Source organism: Vidua macroura, chromosome 9, assembly GCF_024509145.1.
Source record: "Vidua macroura isolate BioBank_ID:100142 chromosome 9, ASM2450914v1, whole genome shotgun sequence".
Lineage (NCBI taxonomy): Eukaryota > Metazoa > Chordata > Aves > Passeriformes > Viduidae > Vidua > Vidua macroura.
Window position 1 is genome coordinate 27,050,727 of NC_071579.1, and position 23,676 is coordinate 27,074,402.

The 23,676-nt window shown below is 42.9% G+C and overlaps 1 protein-coding gene and 1 long non-coding RNA gene across 5 annotated transcripts in view; one reads left to right on the forward strand and one right to left on the reverse strand.

The window, feature by feature from the left end:
• RAB3B (RAB3B, member RAS oncogene family) overlaps nt 1-18,235 on the reverse strand; it is a 50,831-nt gene extending 32,596 nt beyond the window's left edge. Inside the window, exons 1-3 of one of the 3 annotated variants that reach the window (XM_053985481.1) lie at nt 18,158-18,235; nt 13,229-13,309; nt 7,814-8,041 (exon numbers count right to left, since the gene is read on the reverse strand). In XM_053985481.1, the coding sequence (XP_053841456.1) occupies nt 7,814-8,041; nt 13,229-13,249 (249 nt within the window). In that variant the 5' untranslated portion in view covers nt 13,250-13,309; nt 18,158-18,235. Of the gene's footprint in view, nt 1-7,813; nt 8,042-13,228; nt 13,310-17,248; nt 17,312-18,157 lie in introns of those variants that run through there. The other 2 variants (XM_053985482.1, XM_053985483.1) reach the window with 2 other exon arrangements.
• On the forward strand, nt 940-10,731 carry LOC128811680 (uncharacterized). 2 transcript variants are annotated; one of them, XR_008438425.1, is made up of 3 exons: nt 940-1,011; nt 10,103-10,176; nt 10,662-10,731. It is a non-coding gene; the product is annotated as an uncharacterized LOC128811680 (long non-coding RNA). The 2 variants fall into 2 exon arrangements; XR_008438426.1 differs by lacking the exon at nt 940-1,011 and adding an exon at nt 8,351-8,456.
• Nucleotides 18,236-23,676: the final 5,441 nt, after the last annotated feature.

Genomic DNA, 23,676 nt, shown 5'->3' on the forward strand with positions numbered 1-23,676 from the left:
CAGAGGTGGAGGGGGCACAGCAGAGTCAGCTGTGCTGCAGCTAAGCCAGGCATGCTGCAAGCCCCATCACGCTGCACTGAGCACAACCTTCCTTCCTTCAGACAACTTCACCTCAGTGTCTCACCACACTGCTCTCACAGTACCAGCCCTCACAGTGCTGGTGGTTCTACAACCCAGTGAGGGCCAGGAGAGGGTAACAGAGTCATAGAAGTTATTATGGTCCATCATTCCACTCTTGTACATGAAAGACTTGAAAAATGCATCCCTTAATTATCCTTGCTTGCTGGAAATTTCCAGTGTTATTATTCCATGTAATTAAGTGATGCACCTGTGTGCTTTATCAGAGTCAGAGTATTTCTTCTGTAAAAAGCAAGCAAGAATTCCTCACTTTTCCCCAGCTCTACTTGCTCACTCTTAGGCACTACTCCATGATTTTAAATGTCGTTATGACAGTACTCTGCCAGAACTCACCTTGCAGTTAGTGCAAAAGTGCTTACAAAGGTGCTCTCTAACCTTTCCAAGAGCAAGCCAGGGTGCACAACACAAAGAGGAAACAATGGGAAAAGTAGCTCAGCCTTAGAGAAATGTGTACAGCATGAGGTTAAACTGCAGAGCAAGAAAGCAATTTAGCACTTGGTGGTAATTCCAATGAAAACACATTTTTTAGCCTTTTAGAGTTAAAAATCCAGAACACATTTGATGGGAGTTACTTCTCTTTCTTCCCTCAGTAAAAAAGACTTGCATTCCTTGGTAAAGGACTTCACCTGGACTTATCAAAGCTGACTCATGCCAGTCTACCACAATTTGGCACTTGGAGCACTTGCTTCTTTTCACAACTGGGCAGGCTTGGTGCCCGCTGGCAGCCAGCAGAGCAGGATACAGTTACCATGGCACTGGAACACGCAGCAACTTCACAACTGCCAGGCGCAGCGCCGACCCAGGGACGCGTGGAGGGGAAGCAGCAGGTGAACCTTTGAATAAGCACATGCAAAAAGCAAAACCAGCAGTAGGGTGAGTCTTCTGCCTTGTAAATATCCTATGCACAGGTCCCCTGCATGTTCTGTTTTATTGCTCTGGCTGTAAGGAAGGCAGAGGGACAGTAAAACCTGGTAGCACCGGGAGCATCTGTGCACACACAGATCCGCAGCCGCCACTCTCTCGCCGTGACTTTACCCTCTAGCACTGCTGCAGATGTCTGGATGAGTTTGTCAGAGTGACAAACTAGCCAGAATCTGGCTGAGAAAATACCACCATCGAGCCTTCTTTGAGTAATACACAAAGTTCAATCACTTGAGTCATATATCACATGAAGGTACTTCAGTTAATGAAGCGCAGCAGCTCATAACACAGTGTTTATCTGCTGCACTTACACCTGCTCCCCTCAAGTTTCAAACACTCCTGCCACCTCCTGTTTCAGTCTCTAACACAAATTAGTAGCGAAGCAGGGACTATCTGATTAACACAGAAATGGATGCAAAGCAGAACTGGCAATACTAGAGGAATTTTCAAACAAGATGCAAGTGCACAACAGAAGCACAGGATGCCATGTGTGAGCTGAGCAGGACACTTGGGACTGGCAGCTCCATTTTGATGTAGGAACATCTCAGCAATGCTGCAAACCCAGGCTGTGGCAGAAGCAGAGGAGGGTAAGAGAGATGCTTAGGGTACACTTTTGGGCTGCAGTGGAGTGACCCCTGGCCATAAAATGCAAGGTGCTAAGCTGCTATTGGAAGATACATCTTACCCCAAACAGGATTTATGTTTCCTACTTTGTCACTCTCATGTCCAGTATTTGCTGGACAGCCAGAACAGCTCACCAGAAATCTGGGTTGAGATCAGTGTCACCTGGTAAACATTACATTGCTCTGCAGATGGGAGAACCTAACCAGCAAAACCATAGGCCTCCCAGTTCTCCACACTGCAGGAATGTGCTGCTTTTTTGTACAGTTACAGTACTTCCCACAAATGTTTCCTTCCGTCTGCAGAGTCCAATGCCTCCAAAGCAACAGAATACAGAATATTAGTGCTTATCTCTGGGAGCTCAGTTCATGCTGTTTAATGAATCAGATGATGTTGAACAGCTGGACAACAGAAAATAAATCACAAGGTACATGCTGCTAAATTCCTAGGTACTCCAGCTCTGCTATAGGGTACAATTTCTCACACCTGGAAATCATTTTTGAGGCTTTAGATTCCCTTTTTTCGTTCTAAAAACAGCCATTCAGGTACTCAAGTGTTGCATAAACATGACACTGCAGTAGACAACACAATGCATGAAAGTTATAAATGTGAGTAAGCACAGCAGTTATATTTTTTCATCTGAGCAAATGTGACACAGTGTAAGTACATGCTCACTTGAGACAAACACTATGAGAACTCATAAATTCCACCAACTGTGTTATCTCATAACTGATCACAGTGCCACCCAGCATATTTAAATATAGAATATACCCAGTCATTATGTAGAAGATAAAATTGTGAAAGAAAACCATAATAAGGGTGATTCTGATGAGACAAGGACAACGGGAAAGGGTTTTGAGGCATTTGAGTCTCAGATCTTATATAAAATGACTACAAAATATCTATTCTGAATTTCTGATAAAAAAAGCATTAAATGCAAAACATTGGGAGGCCAGCAATTTGTTTGTCCTCTCAAAGCTTAACTGCCTCACCTCATCAAGTAAATAATTTCCCTTGAAATTTCCCATGCACAGCTTTTCCTCTACTGGACAGTCAGCATTGGTCCATTTCCTCTAGGAAAGGTCCTAACCTTTGAACTACCAACAGCTCTTTATCAACACACACACACTCCACACTGCCCCTGGATACAGCCTGGTGCCTCTGAACACAACATGTTTCATCTTACTGAAATGTACAAAACAAAGCCTCCAAGGGCCCAGTAACTGCAAAGATGGAGCACAAAGAGAGATACTACACCTGCAGTGAGAGCAAATCCAGCATTGTCAGCAGGGATAACTGCAGTGGTATCAGAGCTTAGACTGAAGTTGAATTTGGCCTTCAATGTAATGCAGAGTTATAATGAGATAACAACGAGATTGAGGTGATTAACTATAAACAGAAATAAACCCTCCACGTCAACTGTTTGACTGCAAACACAGCAATGCCCTGCTCAGCAAGCTTAGGCTGCTCAGTAAATTCAACAGTGAGTTGGGTAACTGACCCATCAGTCAGTTTGTCTTATTTGTCAAGGGTCTTATTTGTCAAGTTTTTATTTCTCTCCTTTGTATCACCCTTGCAACTCTAATCTTACAGCCCATTCAGAGTGGCATGAGCACCAAGTTCTCAAAGCAGAAGTATTATTACTTGAGATATAACCAAGACCTTGGAATTGAATTACAGACACTGTTATTGCATCTCTTCTCCACTCAAACATTCTGCATTGTATTTTAGCATGAGAAGCAGTGCTTTACATCCACTCACCCACAATGATTTTCATTCCTGGGACCCAGTAAGTCCTTAATGCTGCAAATAAAATGTAATCCTTGACTCCCTTACAAAGATCAACCTGATCTTTTTACTATCATGAATTTCTCCAGTTTAGTTCTTCATCTAAACAGCAAATCAGAGGATTTCACAACTGTGAATCTATAAAAGCAGAATCAGGCCCATTAGTGCTCTAGAGACACCCATCACTATCACATCTATACATTTAATTACTGAACCTCATTATCTCTTTTTTTAGAAAAAAGTTTTGTGCAAGCATTCAAGCCTGAAGTCAGTGCTTGCAAGGAACTCAGCAAAACCATGACAGGAATAGGATGCCTTGGGAATAGATGACTCTCTCATCTGAAATGCATAATTAGCTTTTGGTTAAGTGTGCAATTAACATTAAAATTTACAATCAAATATGATGGTGTTCTAATTTTACCTCCTGTAACTGAAAAGGAAAAAAAAAAAAAAAAAAGAAAGAAATTAAAAAAGGACTCAGTTGCCAGTGTTACTGCTTTGAATCCCTTCCCTAAGAGGTGAGCTGCACAAGATGATCCTGTCATCCAGGCAATGCCTGATACAAAAGGCTTTTAAAAACACTGTGTATTTACCTTCTGGACAGCTACACAGCAGGGGGGTTATTTTGGTTTACATTTTTCTGTTTTGTAGTGGTAACTGCCACTCAATATAATTAGCAGTTGTCATATTTCTGTTTTTAAAGATCCAAAAAGCCCAGAGCAATGTTGCTTTGTGCCCTCTCCCCAGCGGTGCCTGAGAGCTGTAACACGTGCTTCAGACATTCACTAAACCTAATCTCACACCCCTACAGGTTTCAGCAGCTAAGCCACAGAGACATTTTTTGTTAATGAGAAGGGAAAACCTTCATCCTAGCAGTTTAATTCTGATAAACAGCTCCTTAAAAGAAAAATCTTACTGTAGTCTAAATATGCTGCCTCTGTCTGAGCATCACAGTCTGCGTTTTAACCTGAAGTTAAATTTAATCTCTGTTGCTTTTTACAAGGGGTGTTGGAAGTAGTTTCAACTGTAACATCAGCTGCCAAACCCTGTATTTAGTTATGTCTATTATTAATCACATCAATGTTGAGAGTCTTTTGTGTAAGGTGCTGCACGAATATATAATGGAAATGTAATCAAATTCCTCACACAAAGTATGTATGGGGTGGTGTGCAAGTGTTTGGGGCTGAACTCTGCCAGTGATTTTCTATCAGTTAATTTATGTGACTGTGCATGTAATGAACCCAGACTGGGCCAGCACAAAGGGCCAGAGGCTGCCCCTCAGCAGCCCCTCAATGCCACACTGCTCAGGAGTTCTGCTGTCATTTTCACCACCATTCTTCTTCACCAGCAATAGACACACAAATGCACAGAAGGGAGAAAAAGAAATCTCACCTTGCTCTTACCTAAAACTGAAATCACTTTTATTCATTCACCCTGCTTCCATCTGGATCTGGACAAAGTGGTCCTCTCTAGCTGCTAGGCAACCTGAACTCTGCATTAACTGTTTGCATTTGCTAAGAATACAATAATGTTACCTTTGAGATTTATTTATAATAAAAAACATACCTAGCTGAAAATATAATAGTTTTCCTCCAGTAAACAGTAATTAGCAACTCTGGGAATACAAAATTCCCAGAAAGAAATGCAGAGAGATATTATAAATTGGCTCCTTACAACCCAATAATAGGGAAGATGCTTTATATAAAAGTATTATTACAGATGGCAGTGGCATAAAAAATCTAATTCAAGAATTGCATTTATGTAGATATGTAAATATCAATATAATATATTAATTATTTATGTAATAAATTATTTTAATTAAATATTAAATTACAAAGCCTCATCCAACTACAAAACAAATGTTCTCAATAAAGCTAATTTATTCTATTAACACAACACCATCATTCCTAAACAAGATAGAAAATATTTGAAATTAAAACACAGTCAACTGATCTTGGAGTTCTTTAAAGAAAAGGAAAAAAAAGCCAACAAAACATTATTTCATAAACCCCTCTCTGAACCATTTTACTGTTTCCATATGCAGCAGCAGTGCTGTCATTCTACCTTAAAAACATGATTAATATCTCTGCTATGTCCTGTTCCTCTCAAGCTAAAGAGATATTCCTTTCAAGTCTTTTCAAAGCAGATCATTTCCCAGACTGCTTAGTCACAAGCACAACTGATTATTAAAATATCAATTTGGGTGATTGAGGCATTAATGTCAACAAAGCAAGAGGCCCACTAATGACACCAAAATCAAACAGAGGAGCACTCTCTTCTGATCATTCCATGTGAGTGACAGCTTGTCGAATCCTCATTCACAAAACACAGACTTCCTCAAACTCAGCACAAACACAAATGCAAGATCTCTGGCTTTAAAATGCTCATCAACTTCTGCTGGAGAAACAAAACCAGGAGTCAGGCCAGAGGGACATTTACTGACACAGCTGTCAGTCTTTACGTGCAGCTGTTTGGCCCCTGAAGCAGCGTGAATTGTCCCGAGCTTTAAGACAACACAAGAATTTGGGTCCTGCACCCAAATTCTGTTGTTCTGATCAACACGGGCACCAGGCAGTGTAAACAAAGTCCCACTGATCATGGATGTCTCTGGATCACAGCACAGCAGTAATAACTTCCCTCTCACCTCAGACCTGCACAACACAGAACAAGGTTATTTGGCACAGCCCTTGAGCACCTCCAGTCTGTCACAGCTGCGCTCACTTCAAAGCTCCACAAGCACCCCTGAACTGAAAAAACTCTGGGTCTGTGGAGAAGAGAACATCAAAGGTTCCTAGAAGTGCTTTTCTCTGGATTTTAGAAAAATATTTGAAGTGGTTAAGTCAAACACTTGTACCTTCCCCTTCACTTAATTTCACATTAAACCTGATTCAGAGAAGGCTTAATGCCAATCTTAGGGGGAGCATAATTGAAAAAAATGTCAACATAACTAGAAAATTGTAAGTCAGAGCAAAGGGTTCAAGGGAGCCACAGAGCCCCACACTCCCAGAAACTCAACAGCAGCTGTAAATAATTTTTTAAAGTAATTGGAACACAGGTTGGTATGAAAACTCTTTCTTCCTACACATAGGAACCCACAGTTTTGGTATGCTAATGGACCCCACTATTACTTCATGTACCCTGGAGAACACATTGAAATGACAAATATAATCTCAGGACAGGCAGGAGACAAACAAGTTAAAATACTGTAGTTTTAATAGAGGCATATAGTGGTTTTATTAAGGTCCTTGAGTCATGACTCATGTCAGGGATCCATGCAAAAAGAGAGAAGAACAGAATACAAGTTACTCTGGAAACTGTCCAACACCTAGGTATACCTTTAATTAAAAATAAATATTAAATCAACAGTGTTGTTGGTAATTCCAATATTACAGGTCCAATGGATTGTACCCTCTGAGGAATTTATCTGACATCTCTTTTCATAAGAAGTTTAAGGTTAATAAAGCCCTTTTTGTCCCAAAGCCCTTTAACAGATTTAATTAAGATTATTGCTTAATTCACTTTAATTATCGTATCTTTGAAAAAACTCTAATATTTTATGGTGTTTTCTGTCTTGCTTTTACACAGCTTCTTAGAAAATTTCACATTCCAAAATTCAGAAAGACCAACTAAATGGAAATCATCTTTAGGTGCTTATAGGGCCTGAAGTAAAAACATTTTTATTGCCAAAACCCTAAATTAAATCAATCAATTTCATATCAGGTGACCTACCTTAGTTTCAATATCAGGATTTCACAACATGAAAAGGATTTTTTATTAAATAATTTGTTTTACATTGTACCCAGCAACACAGAAATAAAATAAATCATGTAGTTGTAGTACAAAAAATAGCAGCTCATTTTAGATTCTCACTATTCAAGATTACCACAATAAATAAAAAACCCAGATGTGACTACTGTAATTTGACATTTAAATGCAATTATTAAAGAATTACAAATCAGGTGTATGTAGATCAATTAGAAGACTAAGCTCTTAGATGGGGCAGAAACTGGGTAGAAATGGGCTGCTGGACAGGTACAGGAGCTACAGGAAGATACAAGTATCTTATGTAGAGGCCATAAAATGATAGTATGAGTCGTGTGTAGAGCTCACTCAAATGTAGAGCAGCTGCTTAGACCACATCAGGACCCTCACCAGCTGAGTGAGACAGCAACAGGAAAATGAACTCCTTCAGTTTACTGCAGGGACACAAAGATCCAGCCAGGCAGAACTTAAGAACGACCGAAATCTACACCAATCCAAAAATCCACTTCCAAACAAGCCATGTTTTACCATCAGAGCTTTGCTGGGATTAATATGAAGCATCTTTGAAAATGCTGGCACTTACCCAAATCTGCAGCTTCACCCTCTTGTCATTCCTGTAAACTGTTTTCACCTTGAAGTCGATTCCCACTGTGCTCACAAAGGCAGGAGTGAAGGTGTCGTCGGCGTATCTGAAGAGGAAGGATGTTTTACCCACACTGCTGTTGCCAATGATCAGGAGCTTGAACATGTAATCAAAATTTTGGTCTGAAGAATCTTTCTGCCTGAATCTGGCATCTGTTACTGAAGCCATCTAAGAAAATGACAAACATGAAAAAAGAACAGATTTAAGAGCAGTTCAGCATTTGTTTTCCTTAACTGTGCACCATATGTTTAGGTTATCTCTCCACTTTCTAATGCCATAACCACTATATCTGCTGACTAAAGAGGAGCCCACTTTGAAATCTTCTTTTAAATCCTGGCTTTAATCCTGTTTAGTGTTCACTCGTGCTGGTAAGACTTCCAAACCCAAGAAATACACCTGTTGCACTGCTTTGTGTTTAACAGAATAACAGATGGCTACTGCAGATTGTTCAAATACTCATGGGGAAACAGCATTCTTTACTCCAGTGGCAGGGTGCCACTTCTGTTGCTCCAATAAACTGCAACCAAGAACTAAAATCTTTGACAGTGCAACCAACCATGCAATTCATCAAGCAGCCTCCAAGGTAAACAAACCTAAAGAATTGTTTTTACTACTTCTATGGAAAATCCGCATTTCTAGTGCATGTGCCACCACCATTTTATCCTTACAAAAGTTCCCTCCTCAACATTTATAGAAGAAAAAAAAAGGAAATGAGAAAAGATGAAAAAACAGGAATTTCAGCTGGAAACTTTGAATCCATCCAACACCTATCTACTCCTAAGACTGCAATTGGAATAAAGACTGTATAAAATGTGAGGACTCGATGAGGGTGCAGACAGCATTTGAAATGGATAAATTATCCCTTTTAGATTCAGAAACAAAAAAAACAACAGCAGAATATGAATCACTAAGGGCCATGAGCAGCCATGGCTGCTCTAATGTGTGCAGCTCAGACGGTGGGAAAAGGTACGACTCTGACTTTTCACCTCTGGTTGTACAGAACACAACTACACAAACCAAATTACTACAGAGGAGGAAAAAGAAACTTTACCTTTTAACAGATATACCACACTTTTAATCTCTCATGCTGTTTGAAACTACCACACATCAAATAAGCAAAGGTCTTGGCTCCTTATAAAAAGTCACAGGGTTGGCAAATTGGAGCAATGATAGCACAGGTTTGATTAGCAGCTACTTATGCAAAACAGGGCCTGGGCTACTGTGTGCAGAGTCAGAAGGCACTGAGCAGTGACAGAAGTCTCACCTTCACTCAGCATCCACAGAAGTTAATTTTCTCCTCAACTCAAATTCACAGGCACCTTTGGGAACAAAACTCACTCCAATGTCTACTCTCAGCATGTGAGCAAATACCTTCCTTCTTAACAAGTCTCACCTGCGCACAGGACTTCACCCATTCACTGAAAAAAAAACCAGCAACGACAACACTCCACAAACCTAAACAAAACCAAAACAGCTCAAAATCCACAACTCTAACCCAAAATGCTATCTCAAGGCAGTTTAAATAGGGATGATAATTTCACTTAAATTTCCAACAGAGGGGAAACAAACCAAAAGCAACCTGGTTTAAACTTCAGTACTGTATGCACAATGGTTTATCTCAGACTAAACATATGCACCTTTCTCACACAGAAAAGGGCTGGTACAGCAGACACTTCGTTCACAGATTGCATTCACAAGGGCAGTTTCTGAAGAAATTTATCAGTAGCTCAATAGTGAACAGCTGCACTGAATGCATTAAAATCTTCCCAAAAGTATTTCTCAGTAGGAGACAGCATAATTCTGATACACTCTCTTCTGAACTTCAGCTGCTCTTCAGTCAGACTACAGTCTTTTGCAAACACTCCAGAAAACACAAGCACAAATTTTCTTCTCATTAGTGTATCAGAAAGCAGCTCTTCTACCCATGTGTTGTGGTTCATAGCAGGAATTTCTAAAACGAAGAATTCAACATCTGACTAACTTCCATTCAGACACTCAGGCCAATGCACTTACTGCCTCCTTATCCTTAGGAATCTGTAAAAATTATGAATCAGGTGATTAGCTGATTTGTACCATCACCACACTGGACGACAGCAAATTCTCTATTTGAGTAATTCATTTTCCCCATACACATTATAATCTCCACAAATGCTACTGACAACACTTGTGCACTTGCTAAAGAAGACAAAAAATAATTAAAATCTCTACTTCTCCATTCCACTCACACAGGCTCGAAATAGTGAGAAACCCTCATCACTTAAAGCCTGATCTTTTAGAGATTCAGAGGTAGACCTTTAACAAAGGTAAGGCACTAATCATAGGGGAATCAGTATCTTCTTTCTACCCCTGCCTGCACAGAACCCATCCACACACTCCAAACTGATCCTGTAACTGAAACACTGCTGCCTCTATTAACCCTCCTAGATTGCTCTAATCAGAATTGTACCTGGCTACAAATGTGACTTTCAGATCTCAGCTGAAAAAGCAATTACGGAATGTGGCCAGCCTGAGCAGCTTTGTTAGAAGCACAACACAGAGAATAAGATCAAATGATACTTGTCCAGAATGCTGGGCTGTTGTCATAGAAGCACAGCCCTTGCTGGCCTCTGTGCTGGCTGAAGATGCTGCAGGTCAGCGTCTTGAATCACCAGAGGCAGTCAGAGCACAAAAATTTTAAAGAAAACTCCATCCCCCTTGCTTAAAATTCACTTCTCCCTTTCCCCTCTAGTGAACAGAGTGAAACTGAAAGGACTTTCATACTAATTTCTGATTATCCCTCTCATGGCAGATCATTACTGAAGCTGTGCTCCACCAGTACTTGGGCTGGAAGTGTTCACAGGGCTGCCCCTGAATTTGTGCTTGAACCCTGAAGCCAGGGAACAGCAGACTTTTCTCCTGGTCCTCTCCCTTTTCTCTTCCCCACCTGTTGTCTCACTCCTGCTCCAAGCACTCCCTAGTCATGTCAGCCCTGAGGACCCCGCAGAGAGATGGTTCAGAGAACAGAGAGATCCCAGTTAAAAATAAATCCTCCCACAGCTTCTCCTGTTTTGCAGGGCTGTTTGTAAAGTTGGTTCAGTTCCTGATCCCTCACGGCTGAGGGAGCCAAGCAGAGGGGACAGAGCAGTGGGAAGTGGTGGCAGTTGCTATGCTACTGAGAGAAAGGTCCACAAAATCACATCTCCTGCAGGCCCTCTGCACCTGGAGGAGATTCTGCAGCACAGGGAAATGGAGACAACACACTGAGGTCAGGCAGCTCCTGTCCAAATCACCTGAAGGCTCACAAAGCCATTGCTCCCAGGGGATTGTCCTCCCTCCTTGGTCCAAGGCCATTTAGCTGGCAGTGTAACCCCTGCTCCCTGGGCACACAGCCACAGATGCTCTTTTAGGGTGGCTCCAAACAGAGCAGCATCTCTGATGTTTCACACAAACACACAGCCCAAGGAGAGTTCTGTTACAGGAGACCAGGTCAAATACAGCTGGCACATAGAAAGCAAAGGAGAGGCTCATGACTGTTTCCATTTTGACTGTCTTAGACTAATCCTCAATAAAATACTTACACAGGAAAGATTTTGCTACAGGACATAAAACCCATTAGACAGGATAGGGAAAATCTGCCAATCAGATTGTCCTTGAGAACACTTCAGCATGAGACCTTGCATCATTTCGTTTTTTTGCCGGGGTAACCCCCATTTTTGTAGCTAAGAGCATGCTCATATTGACAATCTTGTTTCCCCACATGCATTAGCAATGGGAGCAAGGTCTCAAACACAGCCACTTCCAACTAGTTTTGTGGGAATAGGCAGTTTTGTAGCTCTGAGATACCTTATTATTTCCCTATTGAGGAAAAAGCCTGCAGTGTGAGCTCATCTTTTATTAGACAAAGAAACCACACAAGAGCAGGATGCTGCAAATGCTCTAAAGCAATAAAATCTTAATCAGAGCTTATTAGCCACCAAAGAATATATTCCTAGGTCAAGGTTGCTCTCCTGCCTTTAGTTTCTATTTTGGTCTAATGAATTTTAAAATAAAAAAGCCAATTGCCCTAAGACACCTCCATGGGAAACCAACCTTTGTTGATTTTAGTGCTCACTGAAATGTGTCACATAGATGGATCCACACAGCTGTGCTCAATTTGTGACCAGTATCATGGTGAAAACTCAAACTGGCTTCTAGTGCAACACAAAGTGTTCCCGTTCTTAGGAATCACTGCAAGTGGTCACTGTAAGCCCTGCTCTGCATCATTTTTTGCCTATAGCCAACTTCAAGAAAAGTTTAATGTGCTGGCTAGAAATCAACAGATGTATCTCACCATTCATTTATTGCCAGGAAAAAAGGCTAAGGTTGAATTTTAGTGATGCCAGCCCCTACGGTTTTGTCTACAAACTAATGGAGGGCTGTTCTTTATCCTCGGACAGACAAGAAACAAGAAATCCAGTCCTTACCTTGGAAAGTTACATGTCTCTTTATTAGCAACCACATGGGTGTGTTCACAGACATGCTGTTTCCACTTCCCATACTCTCTCACAACAGCGTGAGAAAGAAGCCTGAATTTGGGAAAGAGTCTCCTTTTCTGCTGTCAGTCACCCCAGTTAACCATGAAACCTCCTCACAATGATGCAACTTATACTTCAAATGACACCCTAAGACACTTTTGCAAATTCAGCTTGTTATGAACCTGTGTATTCTCTATATTACAACTTCTGGGCAATTCTAGGAATAAAAACATCTTTTAATACACTTCATTTTTAAAGCCAAAACTCTAATTTCCTATATTTGTCTTATGCTATTCAGGATCAGTAACAATTTAAATGTGACGGTTTAACTGTTTCATCATCATCCACTAACACACATTTCTTTAATTAGGCAGATGAGAGGATGGGGTGAAACCACTCCTCTGTATTTCTACAGTAACCCATGAGAGATGCTACTAATGTGCAACATAACTTCTTCTGAAAGAAGCATGTATGAAAGCATTAATACCTTGTGTATTTTTTTCCCAAAAAGTCTTAGAAAGTGCATTTAAGTTAAAAATATTCTAGTTTACAAATTACATACCTATGTCAATTTTCTATTACAAAAACTCACTCCTTTATGCGCTTTGTCATTGGAAAATAAATACTGTTTTCATTTTCAGAAATGAATTTCCATTCTGAACCAGATTTCTACCAAGCAATGGAATTTTTTAGAGCCAATGTGTGCTGTTCCTCAGGATAAAGCTCATAAAGGAAACAAGGCCGTGACCTTAGAGACTCTTATACAAATGCTGTTCTACAAGAGCGATTTATCAGAAGCAGAAAACAGAATATGAGCAATTAACATAACTGCTAATAAACATTGCAAGCAAGCGATAGTTACCAATTTAGATCTATAATCCATGAGAGAGATGAAGGCTTTGCTGTGAGTATATGAATCAAGAGAGTGGTCACACTGTTGAACCTGCGATGTAGAAGCAAAAGGATTACAGTGATTATGATAAAGGTGAATAATAAAAATATTAGGTAAGGGAATAATGGGTAGGCAGGTTAGGCTGGGAACACAGTGCTGTGTAAGGTCTGAGCTTCCTCCACTGAAGGTAAAGAGGAAAGTCCTGTATTGTACAAAGAGAACAGAAACAGTGCTGAGTTAGTGACAGATATTAAGATAACAGCAAACATTCGAAGCCATCAGTTTAAAGTTTATTAAAGGGAGATTATCTTTACTAATCTAAAATTAAAGTTCCGGATAATCTCACAAGTGATGGAAAACCTTGGATAGGAATCATTACACATTTCCTGAAGAAAGGCAGCAAAGCAAACAGAACCAAGAAGCAGCAGAAATCCCTCTGTACACAAGGGTGTTCTGCACAAAGCCTGATCAAAGTCTACCATGCTGCAAAGACAACTGCAATAGGACATCTGCAATTTATAGCACCTCTACACAAAAATATCTGCCTTAAAGTAATAATTATTCCAGATTTAGAGCAGAAAAATGTAACAGAAGATAGTTATCTTTTTCATGGCTAATACAATGTAAAGGCCAAGTTTGTGTGTGGTGCATTTTCTCTCCACTAAGCCAGGGTACAGCACCATTTGTCATCCTGACTTATATTATCTTGCCTTGCGGAGACTGCCAAAACACCTGGGCACACTCGGACCTTACGTAAATAACAGGCTGCAGCCACCTACTCCAGGCCAAAATTTGGATCAAAGACAAATCCTTTCTCAGGATCCACACAAATGACAATCACCTTGCTTGGCAACACGACAGCAGCTTGGTCTTGCCCAAAGTATTGCACATTTTTCAGTTACATTTCCTCCTGCTCTCACAGCCCTGCCCTCTACTCTCTGTGACAGCCTCTGGCTCACTCTTTAGTACTGTCCAGAACTTGACTTTGGGGTGTCATCTAAATGCCACTCAACCGATAGATCTAGAACAAAAACAATTCAATTCTCTACACAGAAAGTCTGTATTTATTACTTTAAAAATGTGAGGTCTTAATCTTGAACACTTCATCTTTAATAAAATTCATATATTAATGAGTCCAGAAGTCTTTACGAGAAGATGTTTGTAGTGGATTTGTTCTGGAATTTACTTGCTACAGAAAAGTTCAATATATGCATGACAACTAAAGGATGAAAACCTCTAAGCAGTATAAGTGGTTATTTATTTTCATTCCCATTTAGATTTGGGAACATAGGCTTTAAAAAGAAGCTTTTAAAAGATTTTTAAGAATTTGATGGGTGTGGAAACACAAGTCAAGAACCAGCGGGTACCACTTTTTTGTCCTCTAACTTTACAACATTTGGTTCAACTGTTGTTTCAAAGATTTCCTTGAGTCAAACATAAAGCCATGCCTCTCCCATTTCCTGCACGACATTCAACATCTTCAAAGTCCATTTTAGAGCCACAATAGAACTCAGGAAGGAGGAATTAGTCCCTCTAATATGACAACAAAAAAAAAAAAATTAAAGAAATAAAAGTTTCCACTTTAGTACTCTCTTCTATGAGCGTTAAGTGTTTGCCACTCTTATTATCACATGGTTCCATGTCTGTTGGCAAGCACACTACTCCAGAAAACACAGAGTAAAATAAGTAACAGTAAAAAAAATTTTCCCTGGTAAATGGGACCCACTAACTGAACCCAGCTCAGCTCTCTCTCAAAGGATGCAAGGAAGAGGGATTTTTATCTTCCCTATACCCTAAAGAGGGGATCCAGAGACTTCCGCAACTCCCTGAATATTCTGTTGAATTTTGGAATCCTGGAGCCAGCCAGTTTCCAGGTCTACAGAACTGCAAGCTAAGGCTGACCCAAATCCAGCCCTGTCCCAGAGAACAGTGCACACTGATGAGGTTGAGGGCTGTTACAAAACTCATCATCCTCAAAGCCCTTCCTTCCTGTCACAAACACTGCAGCGATGGCTGAGACAACAGAAACCCGGAATTCAGTCCCCTTCTCATTGGATCTCCAGCCTTGCAGCTCTGCCTTTCTTTCTCAGGAAGGAACTGGCAATAGTGAAGCACTTCCGAGCACCTCGCTGCTGAATACACTGAAGGAGCAATGACATGAAAGCACCCAGAGCAACACACAAGATGAATCTGTACCAGCTCTGCTACAAGACACGTGTGAGTCCCTGTTGATCCTTCCCCAGCTGGCAGGCAGGGCACAGCCACGTTCTGCCCTGGGATGCAGCCCTCCAGGGAGAAAGCCATGACCGTGCCCTTTTATGGTGGAGGAAGATAAGGGAAGTTCAGGCATATGATGGCACTCACCCTATCTGGAGCTAGAGTGAGGCCATATGCAGGTTCAGGTAGACACCCCTGCATCAATGAGCAGGAGACAGTTACAGATTTTTCTGCACCACTGGGTCTAAAACCTTTCACTTATAGGAAAAAACAAGCTGCTGTCCTCACCAAATCAAGTGACCAGAGACTGGAATTGTCTTGTAGAAACCACCAGAATCACACAAATACAGGGACAGCTCAGGATGCCTCTGCAGTGCAGAAGTCTAATTTGCTGCCTTTTATCCTCCTCTTCCAAGCAGAAAATCTGTGATGAATAAGTTAATTCATTTCTCTATGCTATGATGTTCTCCCATGCTGCAAAGTAAGCTACCTGCTAATGGGGATTACAACAAGCACCCTCACACCTCCCATTTTTTAATGAGCTAAAACTTCCAAACATAAATCTTATTGCTTATTTCAAATATCAAACACTACTGCACTAAGCTAAGCACACATTTCCAGGAGCTCACTAAATATGCAGAACCTGAAGCACAAGACACATTTTTACAGCAAAAAGCATACCTGAAATGACCAGTTCAGGACATTTCTCAGCATTATCCATTGAGAACTGCCTCAAAAAACCCTACTTCTTCAGCCCAACCAGTAACAAAAAATAGACCTGTACCTACTGGGGAGGGCAAAGCGGACATGAGAGCCCTTCCCTGGCACTACAACCAGCCAGCATGATGCAAGACCCTGAACTGTGATGCTGTGACCTGCACATTTTAATCTGGAGCTGCATGAAATCATATGAAAACGAAGATGGGAAAAACCATCTCTGAACTACGCAGCTAACATAACTACTACACGACAACCATCATGTCAACAAATACTAGATGCATTGCTTTGCCACTACTATTAAAACCTAAAGCTGATAAGTCTTCTCACTTTGTCACCTGAAAATATATTTGGTCTGCAAAGAGGGCATCACGATTTTGTCAAAATTGCAAAGAAAGCTTGATTTTAATTTGGTTTGCCTCTCTTCTGACTTACACTATAAATTGTTCTGATAAAACTGTCCTGAAGACAGTGAAGTCCCAGTAAATGCATATACAACCACCTCCAGGACAGCAAGTACAAATAACAGGAAATAAAAGCCTTTTAGTTACACACTTCCATACAGCAGTGTATGGATTCAATTTTGTACCCCCTATAACCCAATACCAGTGCTCCCATGATCTGAGTACAAACACACAGATCAAAATTATAGTTCCAGTGACATTTTTACCTTTGGAGGGGAAAAAAAAAAGCGTTCACAAGAGAATGTTTTTTGGATCCAGAGCTAATCCAGGCAACTCTGAAGCCCTGAAAACTATTATTTGCACAACTGAGAGTGCAGCACTGGGTGAGGAATAAGTGACGAGAAACAAAGCAGGAGAAGTCAAAACCAGATTTGCCACCAAAGAATTTCACAGAAACATGTTCTAAGACCACGGTCTTATATTGTCTCAAGACATGGGAAAATCCACGTTAAAATTATTCCCCCCCCTCCCCCCTCTTTGTGCTTTTTTTTTCCTTTTTTCACAAGTTACACTTAATTTAGGTCAGATCAACCTGATGCACTGCACTAGCCCACAAGCTTTTAAGAAGGAAAGGACGGCGTTGAGACAGAACCTTGGGAGGCAAAAAAAGGTGGAGCCACTCGTGCCGGCGATAGCGCTGCGGTCCCAGCGGCTGCTGTTACGGCGCACACCAACGGCACTGCCGGGCTGCTGCTGGCAAGCGCGGAGAAAACAGCGGGGAAAACCAACGCGTCGTCCCAGAACGCATGCCAAAAAAAAAAAAAAATAAATACCACATGCGTTTTGCACAGCATAAACTGGACAAACTGGAGACTTTATACTTTTTATGAACTAAATTAGAAGATGGATCCGTTTGGTTTGGTGCGGCGGGCTCGCTGCCTGGGGCTGTACGGGCACTGTGGGTAGAAGCAAGTCCGCTCCTCCGGCTCGGGCGGGCTGTGCAGGCAGCAGCGGGTCCCTGCCCTGCCCGAGCAGCCACGACGACAGCGGGTGCCGCGTTTCGCGGCAGTGCTCCGTCGCCGAGCAGTCGGGTTATTGTCACCTGCTCCCCCGCCCCGAGCCGGGCACTGCCCGGGGTGACGGGAACGGGCGGGTTACGCACCAGCTGGAGAACAGCCGGGAAGGCCTCGCTCTCCAGCCTCCCCCCTCCCGCGAGGCTGAGGGTATTTTAGAGATAAGGCAATATTATATCGCCTCTCGTTGCTGGGAAATGTTTATTTTAGAGATAGAACTGCTGTTGCCCTCTCCGCCCCGCCGCTCCCGAGGGCTGCCCGTTACACCACACCTCGGGGCACGGAGCTCACCCGCCGGGCACCTCCTGCTTCCCGTCCCGCGGAGCCCGAGGACAGCCCCGACGCTCGGGGCGAGGAGGGCAGGAGGAGTTTGTGGGTCCCGGTGGGTACATGTGGCGCGGAACACCGCCAGCCCCCTCCCGCCACCTTCGAGGGGAAGCAGCCCCGACGGCGCGGGAGGAGCCCCCTCAGAGGGGCGCGGCTCTTACCTGCGGCGGAGGAGCGGCGGCGCCGAAGCGAGCCGGGACGAGCCGAAGCAAACCGAGCCGAACTGAACTGAAGTGAAGCGAGCCCAGCCGAGCGGTCCCGCGGCCGCTGCTCGCGTGGCGGGAGCCGCCCCCCCGCCGGTACCTGGGGCGGCCCCGGGGGCGGAGCGCGGCGGGGCGGGGCGGGGGCCCCCGGGGAGCGCGGGAATGGGAATCGCCTCAGGCGCTCCCGGAGCCTCCGCGGGCAGGGAAAATGTCCCAGGTACCACCCAAACTTGCCATTCTTACCGCGCTTTCCGTACGGGCTGGGATTCTCACCAGTAGCACTGTCAACTCTGAAGCCTAGTGATGGCCGATGTGGCATCAGGCGCTACATTTCTACTGGTGAGAAGACAAAAATTGAGGCGGGGGCTGCGATCTAAGTCGCTCACATGAAGGAGGCCTGATGAAGATGTGGTGGACACTCTTAGCTTTAAAACCATTTAGACCCCAGAGAGACCTGACTGTGGTATGTTCCTTTCCAGGAAACCAAACTAGCCTTTAGAGATCATGCCCTAGACAATTAACAAAATATTGGGTTTTAAAAAACATATTAAACATTATGTGTGACATGACTAAGAAGGTGCTTCCCTAACAACCAGCAAAGATGGCAGGATTTAATCGAGTGCCTCAGCACAAACACAAGGTTTTGTTGGGCCCCAGGAGAGAGGCTCCTTGTGAGGGGAGGCCAGAGCAGGAGGTGCTTAAAGGCACTGGATCTGCAGGGTTTCTGTCTTCAGGCAGTACCTCTGAACTCAATCTCCTAAAACTTGGGGGTACAGAGGTCTTTTCACCCAGCTATGTCCTCCAGATCACAGCTGCTTTCTTCTCAGTCTCATTGTGCCTCTTGTTTGATGTGCAGCACTTTGACTTGGCTTGGACACTGCCCACACAGCACCAGAATGATTTTGTCCATTTGTAAAAGCTTTTTGCACATCTGGTGACCCTCAGCATCTGATCCTCAGCTCTGATCTTCAGTGGCCTTCGGACTGGCTCATAGGTCAACCTGTCCTTGGAGCAGCTTGAGATTTATAACGGTTCAGCCACTTTAGAGGAGTCTGACAATTGATTTATTGCTACATTTTGTCCAGGGCAGTTGACTAGTTACCAGTATCATGGGAATGTAGAAAGCCAGGGAGCACAGCAGTACTATATGACTAGCATGTAGCTAAGGTGAACATTTTAGGAACAATCACAGGAGAGATGCTGAGCAGCTTTAAGGAGCACATTTTCTCTCTACAGATCAGAGATGCCATACAGCTTCTCCATTTTACTCAAGTCAGTGCTATCTGCCAGGTAGCCCAGGGGACAGTTGTAACCAACATCAGAATAATTTTCTACCCTCATCTAGAATGAAAATGTGTATCTGCCATCAAAACCCCAACTAAAATTACTGTTATATAAACCAGGCCCTGATTTAAGCCTTAAGCAAAATAACAGCTTTGTGTAGGCAACTAGAAATAATCAACAGTGTAACAAAATCCCAAACTCATTACAAGTATTTCAAAGACAGCCTAGCAGGCTTGACACCTAAAAAAGACTTTCCAGCTCCTTGCAATCCTCTTGTTGTTCTAGGATAGCTGATCTCTGCCAAAACCTGATTTCTCGTCAACCCAGCATGGGTAGAGCTCTTCTCTCAGTCTGTTGACTGATGCTCAGTCTAGAAAATCATTGTGATCCCACAGGCCTATAAAGCACCAACACAGAGTGCAAATGGTCATGGGCACATACCTTTGATGCAAAGGACACATCATGGCTGAGGCTCACTTGGGCATCTGGCAGTGATCACCTGATTTGACACCCCATAACCACAGCCACAAGTGCAGAACCACTGTTCAATCCTAATTTCCAAAGGCTTTTCTAGATTTCATGCTACCTCTGAAATGCCAGTGTTTATCTACAAGCCCTTTCTTAGTCAGGGATAACCAAAAGAAGTCATGCACCCAGGTAATTAGGAGACAGGAGAATATGTAGTGATTTTTGCTGTCTATCACATTGTTTAGACATGTTTCTATAATTTATGGAGTGAATATTTTTTGCTCTCCTAGTGCACTTCCGTGCCAGGTTTTAATGTTGTATGGTCATGAATTGCTGACACAACTTCCAGTGGGGGAGGTCTTTGTTATTCTAGATTTATAGATGGGGAAATAAGGAAACAGGAAAGAACTCCCACAAGCACACGGAGGTGGAAGAGCAGATGCTGTGCTTTATCTTGTTTTCTGACATGTGGATCTATCTCACTCTCTCACAGCAGTCAGGAGAGCACATTTATCAAGCACAAAATACATACTCTACTACTCTCTCAACATTTTTAATTCAAAACACTCCATCCTCTCACAATGCAATTGATCTGAAGAAACAAATTTAATCTTTTCTAAAAAGGGAATTTTAAAAAATGAATTTATCAATTCATGTATTGATTTATTTATTCTTAAAGCAAGAGCAGCACCAGAACAGTTAAATCAGCTGTTGTCCAGGGGAGCCAGGTAAAAACAGGACACCCACAAACAAAATCCTCCTTGTTTGAATAGGCAGCACTCACCCAGGATCTTCTCCACTTCAGTGTTGAATAAAGAGCATGTAAGGCCCATGCTGTGTCCCCAGGATGTGTGTGAATTTCATTCCCTGTAACAGGGCTAATGCATCCAAATCCTCACAAATGGCTCTTTGAACACTGTTCATAATATCAGAAATAGCACAATAAAGTGACATCCAAATTTGACTGTGCTGCCAGTGCAGCTTATTTTATGCACAGCACGTTATGTTGTGACCTGAAGCACTCTCAAAAAGCAGGGAAAACATCTGCAGTTCTCATCAATTAATATTTCTGCAGCACATCTACCTACTTCATGCTGTGTGTGTGCACAGTGGTCCAAAAATGAATGTATACCAGCAAATAAACTCTAATCAGCAGCCAGTTACCTACAGCCTTAGCCAAACACAGTCCACACACTCCTGCCCCTTTAGCTCTGCTCCAGCTCCTCCCTTGGAGTGGTAACAATGGGATCATGACCTTTTGAGAGGGTGGAAACTAGGAAGTTGGCTCCCCTTCACTCCCCACATCACAGCAGAGACATGGGAATGGAGGAGGAGATTCCTGTGTTGGCTGGAGGAAAACAGAACAGGAGCAGCACCCACCCACTTGAGATCCCGTGCCCAGGTCATACCCTGCCTGTTCCCCCCACCCTGCCTGCTCCCACATCCTGGCTGCCCCCTGCACTTTTCCTGATGCCTGTGCCCCGTGCTGGGAGAGCCAGCACAGGGTGGTGTGTGACAGCCTCTTTCACTGTTCCGAGTTAGAACCTGGAGTGCTGTAAACACAGGTCAGACAGTCCCTGCTTCCAGCATAGTTGTGAGCAGAGAAGTTTGGGGTCTCCATTTCTTTTATTCTATTTTATTTTTTCGTCCATAATCAAAGGAACTTACTGCAGATTTTGCCATCACAAAATGGTGCCATGACATTTTTCACAGCTTGGAAGGATCACTCAAGATTTGGTCCCTGTTGCCACTGCCTGTGACAGGTCACAGGGGCTGACTTCCTCCTCTTCATGGTGCTGACGTGGTGGCACCGGGCTGGCGCTGCAAGGGCAGGAGTGGTGCTCCCTGGACAATGGCAGGCCTGGGAACTGTGCACAGCCACGCCTTACTCTAGGCAACCTTTGAGGGGAAAAGCAAACTGAGATTATTTGACTAACTGCTTAACAACTCAGCACCTGTTTCTTCAAGGAGGAAAGGGGGAATGAGTTAATACACCAAATAGTTTTGAGACAAAGTGACTTTTAACATTTAGACAGACCTTCATTATTGTTTCCTGGTTTCCCCCAGGCAGCAACCTTCCCTCTCCAGTCAGTGCCAAAGACAACTTAGACAGCTGTTTGGAAAGGGGATGCAACCTTTTAGAGAAACTTCGTCTTTAGCTTTGCTGTCTTTGAAATGAGCATGGATTTGCAGTGGCTAACCCTTTTCATCCCACTCTCTGGAGAGAGCTCTGTTCAGAGTAATTCCATCTTTATTGCTTTCTGAATCTCTCTCCTCAGGCCTCAAGTTTAGAGCCACCTACAGTGACAGTTGTCAAGGAATAGCCCTGGAGTGGTTCTCCTGGCTGGGCAAACCCAAGCAGGCATAATACCAGGTCAGCTGCAAATAAATATCACAGCATAACATAAATGCAAATACCTCTCCTCTTGCCAAAAGTTAAGAGAAGTTTCATCTCCTCCAACAATATATGACCTCATATTCATAGGGGTTTAGTAATACTTCACTTCAGAGCTATTTATTACAGGAGCTCTAAATGAGCTCTGAGTGAATGAAGCTCATTAGCAGTTTGATACAGACTAGACACAGTGGCAGGCAGACAGCCACAGGGACAAAAGTGCGTTTGAAGTAGATGACTCCTAAACTCAGCATGCCAGGATGACAGATGGGACACTCTGGCCATGCAGGCATCCTTGGTTGTTGCAGTTTTGCTCCCTGCTGCTTAACATGGCAAAGGAAAGTTTTCCCGGGTCTCCAGCTGAGACTTCCTTAAAGCCTGTCCAGCCTCAGGTGCACAAAACAACCTCTGCTCCCAGGCAGCCAGATGGGAGCTGCAATCCAGGCACTCCCTAATTAACTTTGGGTTTTTTTTCCTCTGTAGGTTGTTTCTGGAAGAAAGGGAACTGAGAGCATGTTTGTTTACAAGAGATTAATTCAGCCTAGCAGTTCTCTGTGTCTGTACTAAGAATTTTGAAGTGTCTTTGGGTTTTCTATCACCCTAGAAGGAGTAAAAGCTAAGAATCCTAGGGGATTTCTAGGTGCATCTAAAGAAGTGATCATGTAAGTTACTGCAAGTCATACACAGATGGGTAGCACAAGAAACAAAGCTGATGGGGCAAACTAATCTGAGGCCTTGGTTACTGAGCAGTGCTGCAGTGTGTCATTAACTTCAAACACAGCTACAGGAAACACTGACCTGCAGGCAGCTTCTCTAAGCCCTGGGGATGTGCTTGTGTGCGTAAAGTCACACAACATACAAAAAGCAACTGCTGGGTGGATCCCTCTGCACAGAAGAAAATGCCAACCATCTGTACCATCTTATCAAGATTATGAAGAAGAAGGATGTAAAGAATCTGCAGTAGGAGATAGCAACAAAAATATTCAGGTATAAAACTAAGAGGCAGGAAACAGAAAAATACTTAAGTGACAGATCAAAAGTAGGTTCACCCTGCAATCCAGAGATGGGAAAACAGCTTTTACACAAGTTAACCAGCTGTCCCTAGAAATCAAGCTGTGAAAGCACATAAATCATATTCTGCTAGACCTAGCTAGACACCAGGCAGGCCAGCAAGTGCCAAGCTCTATCCTGCTACAGAGGACAAAAGCATGGTCTAGAAAAGAGCAAATGGAAGAGAGAGTGGGGAAGCCGTACCAGCTCACCGTGTCTGAACATACAGAGAGTAGAAAGGATTAGAGAGAAAGGAGGCTGCTGAAGAACAAAGGAAAAA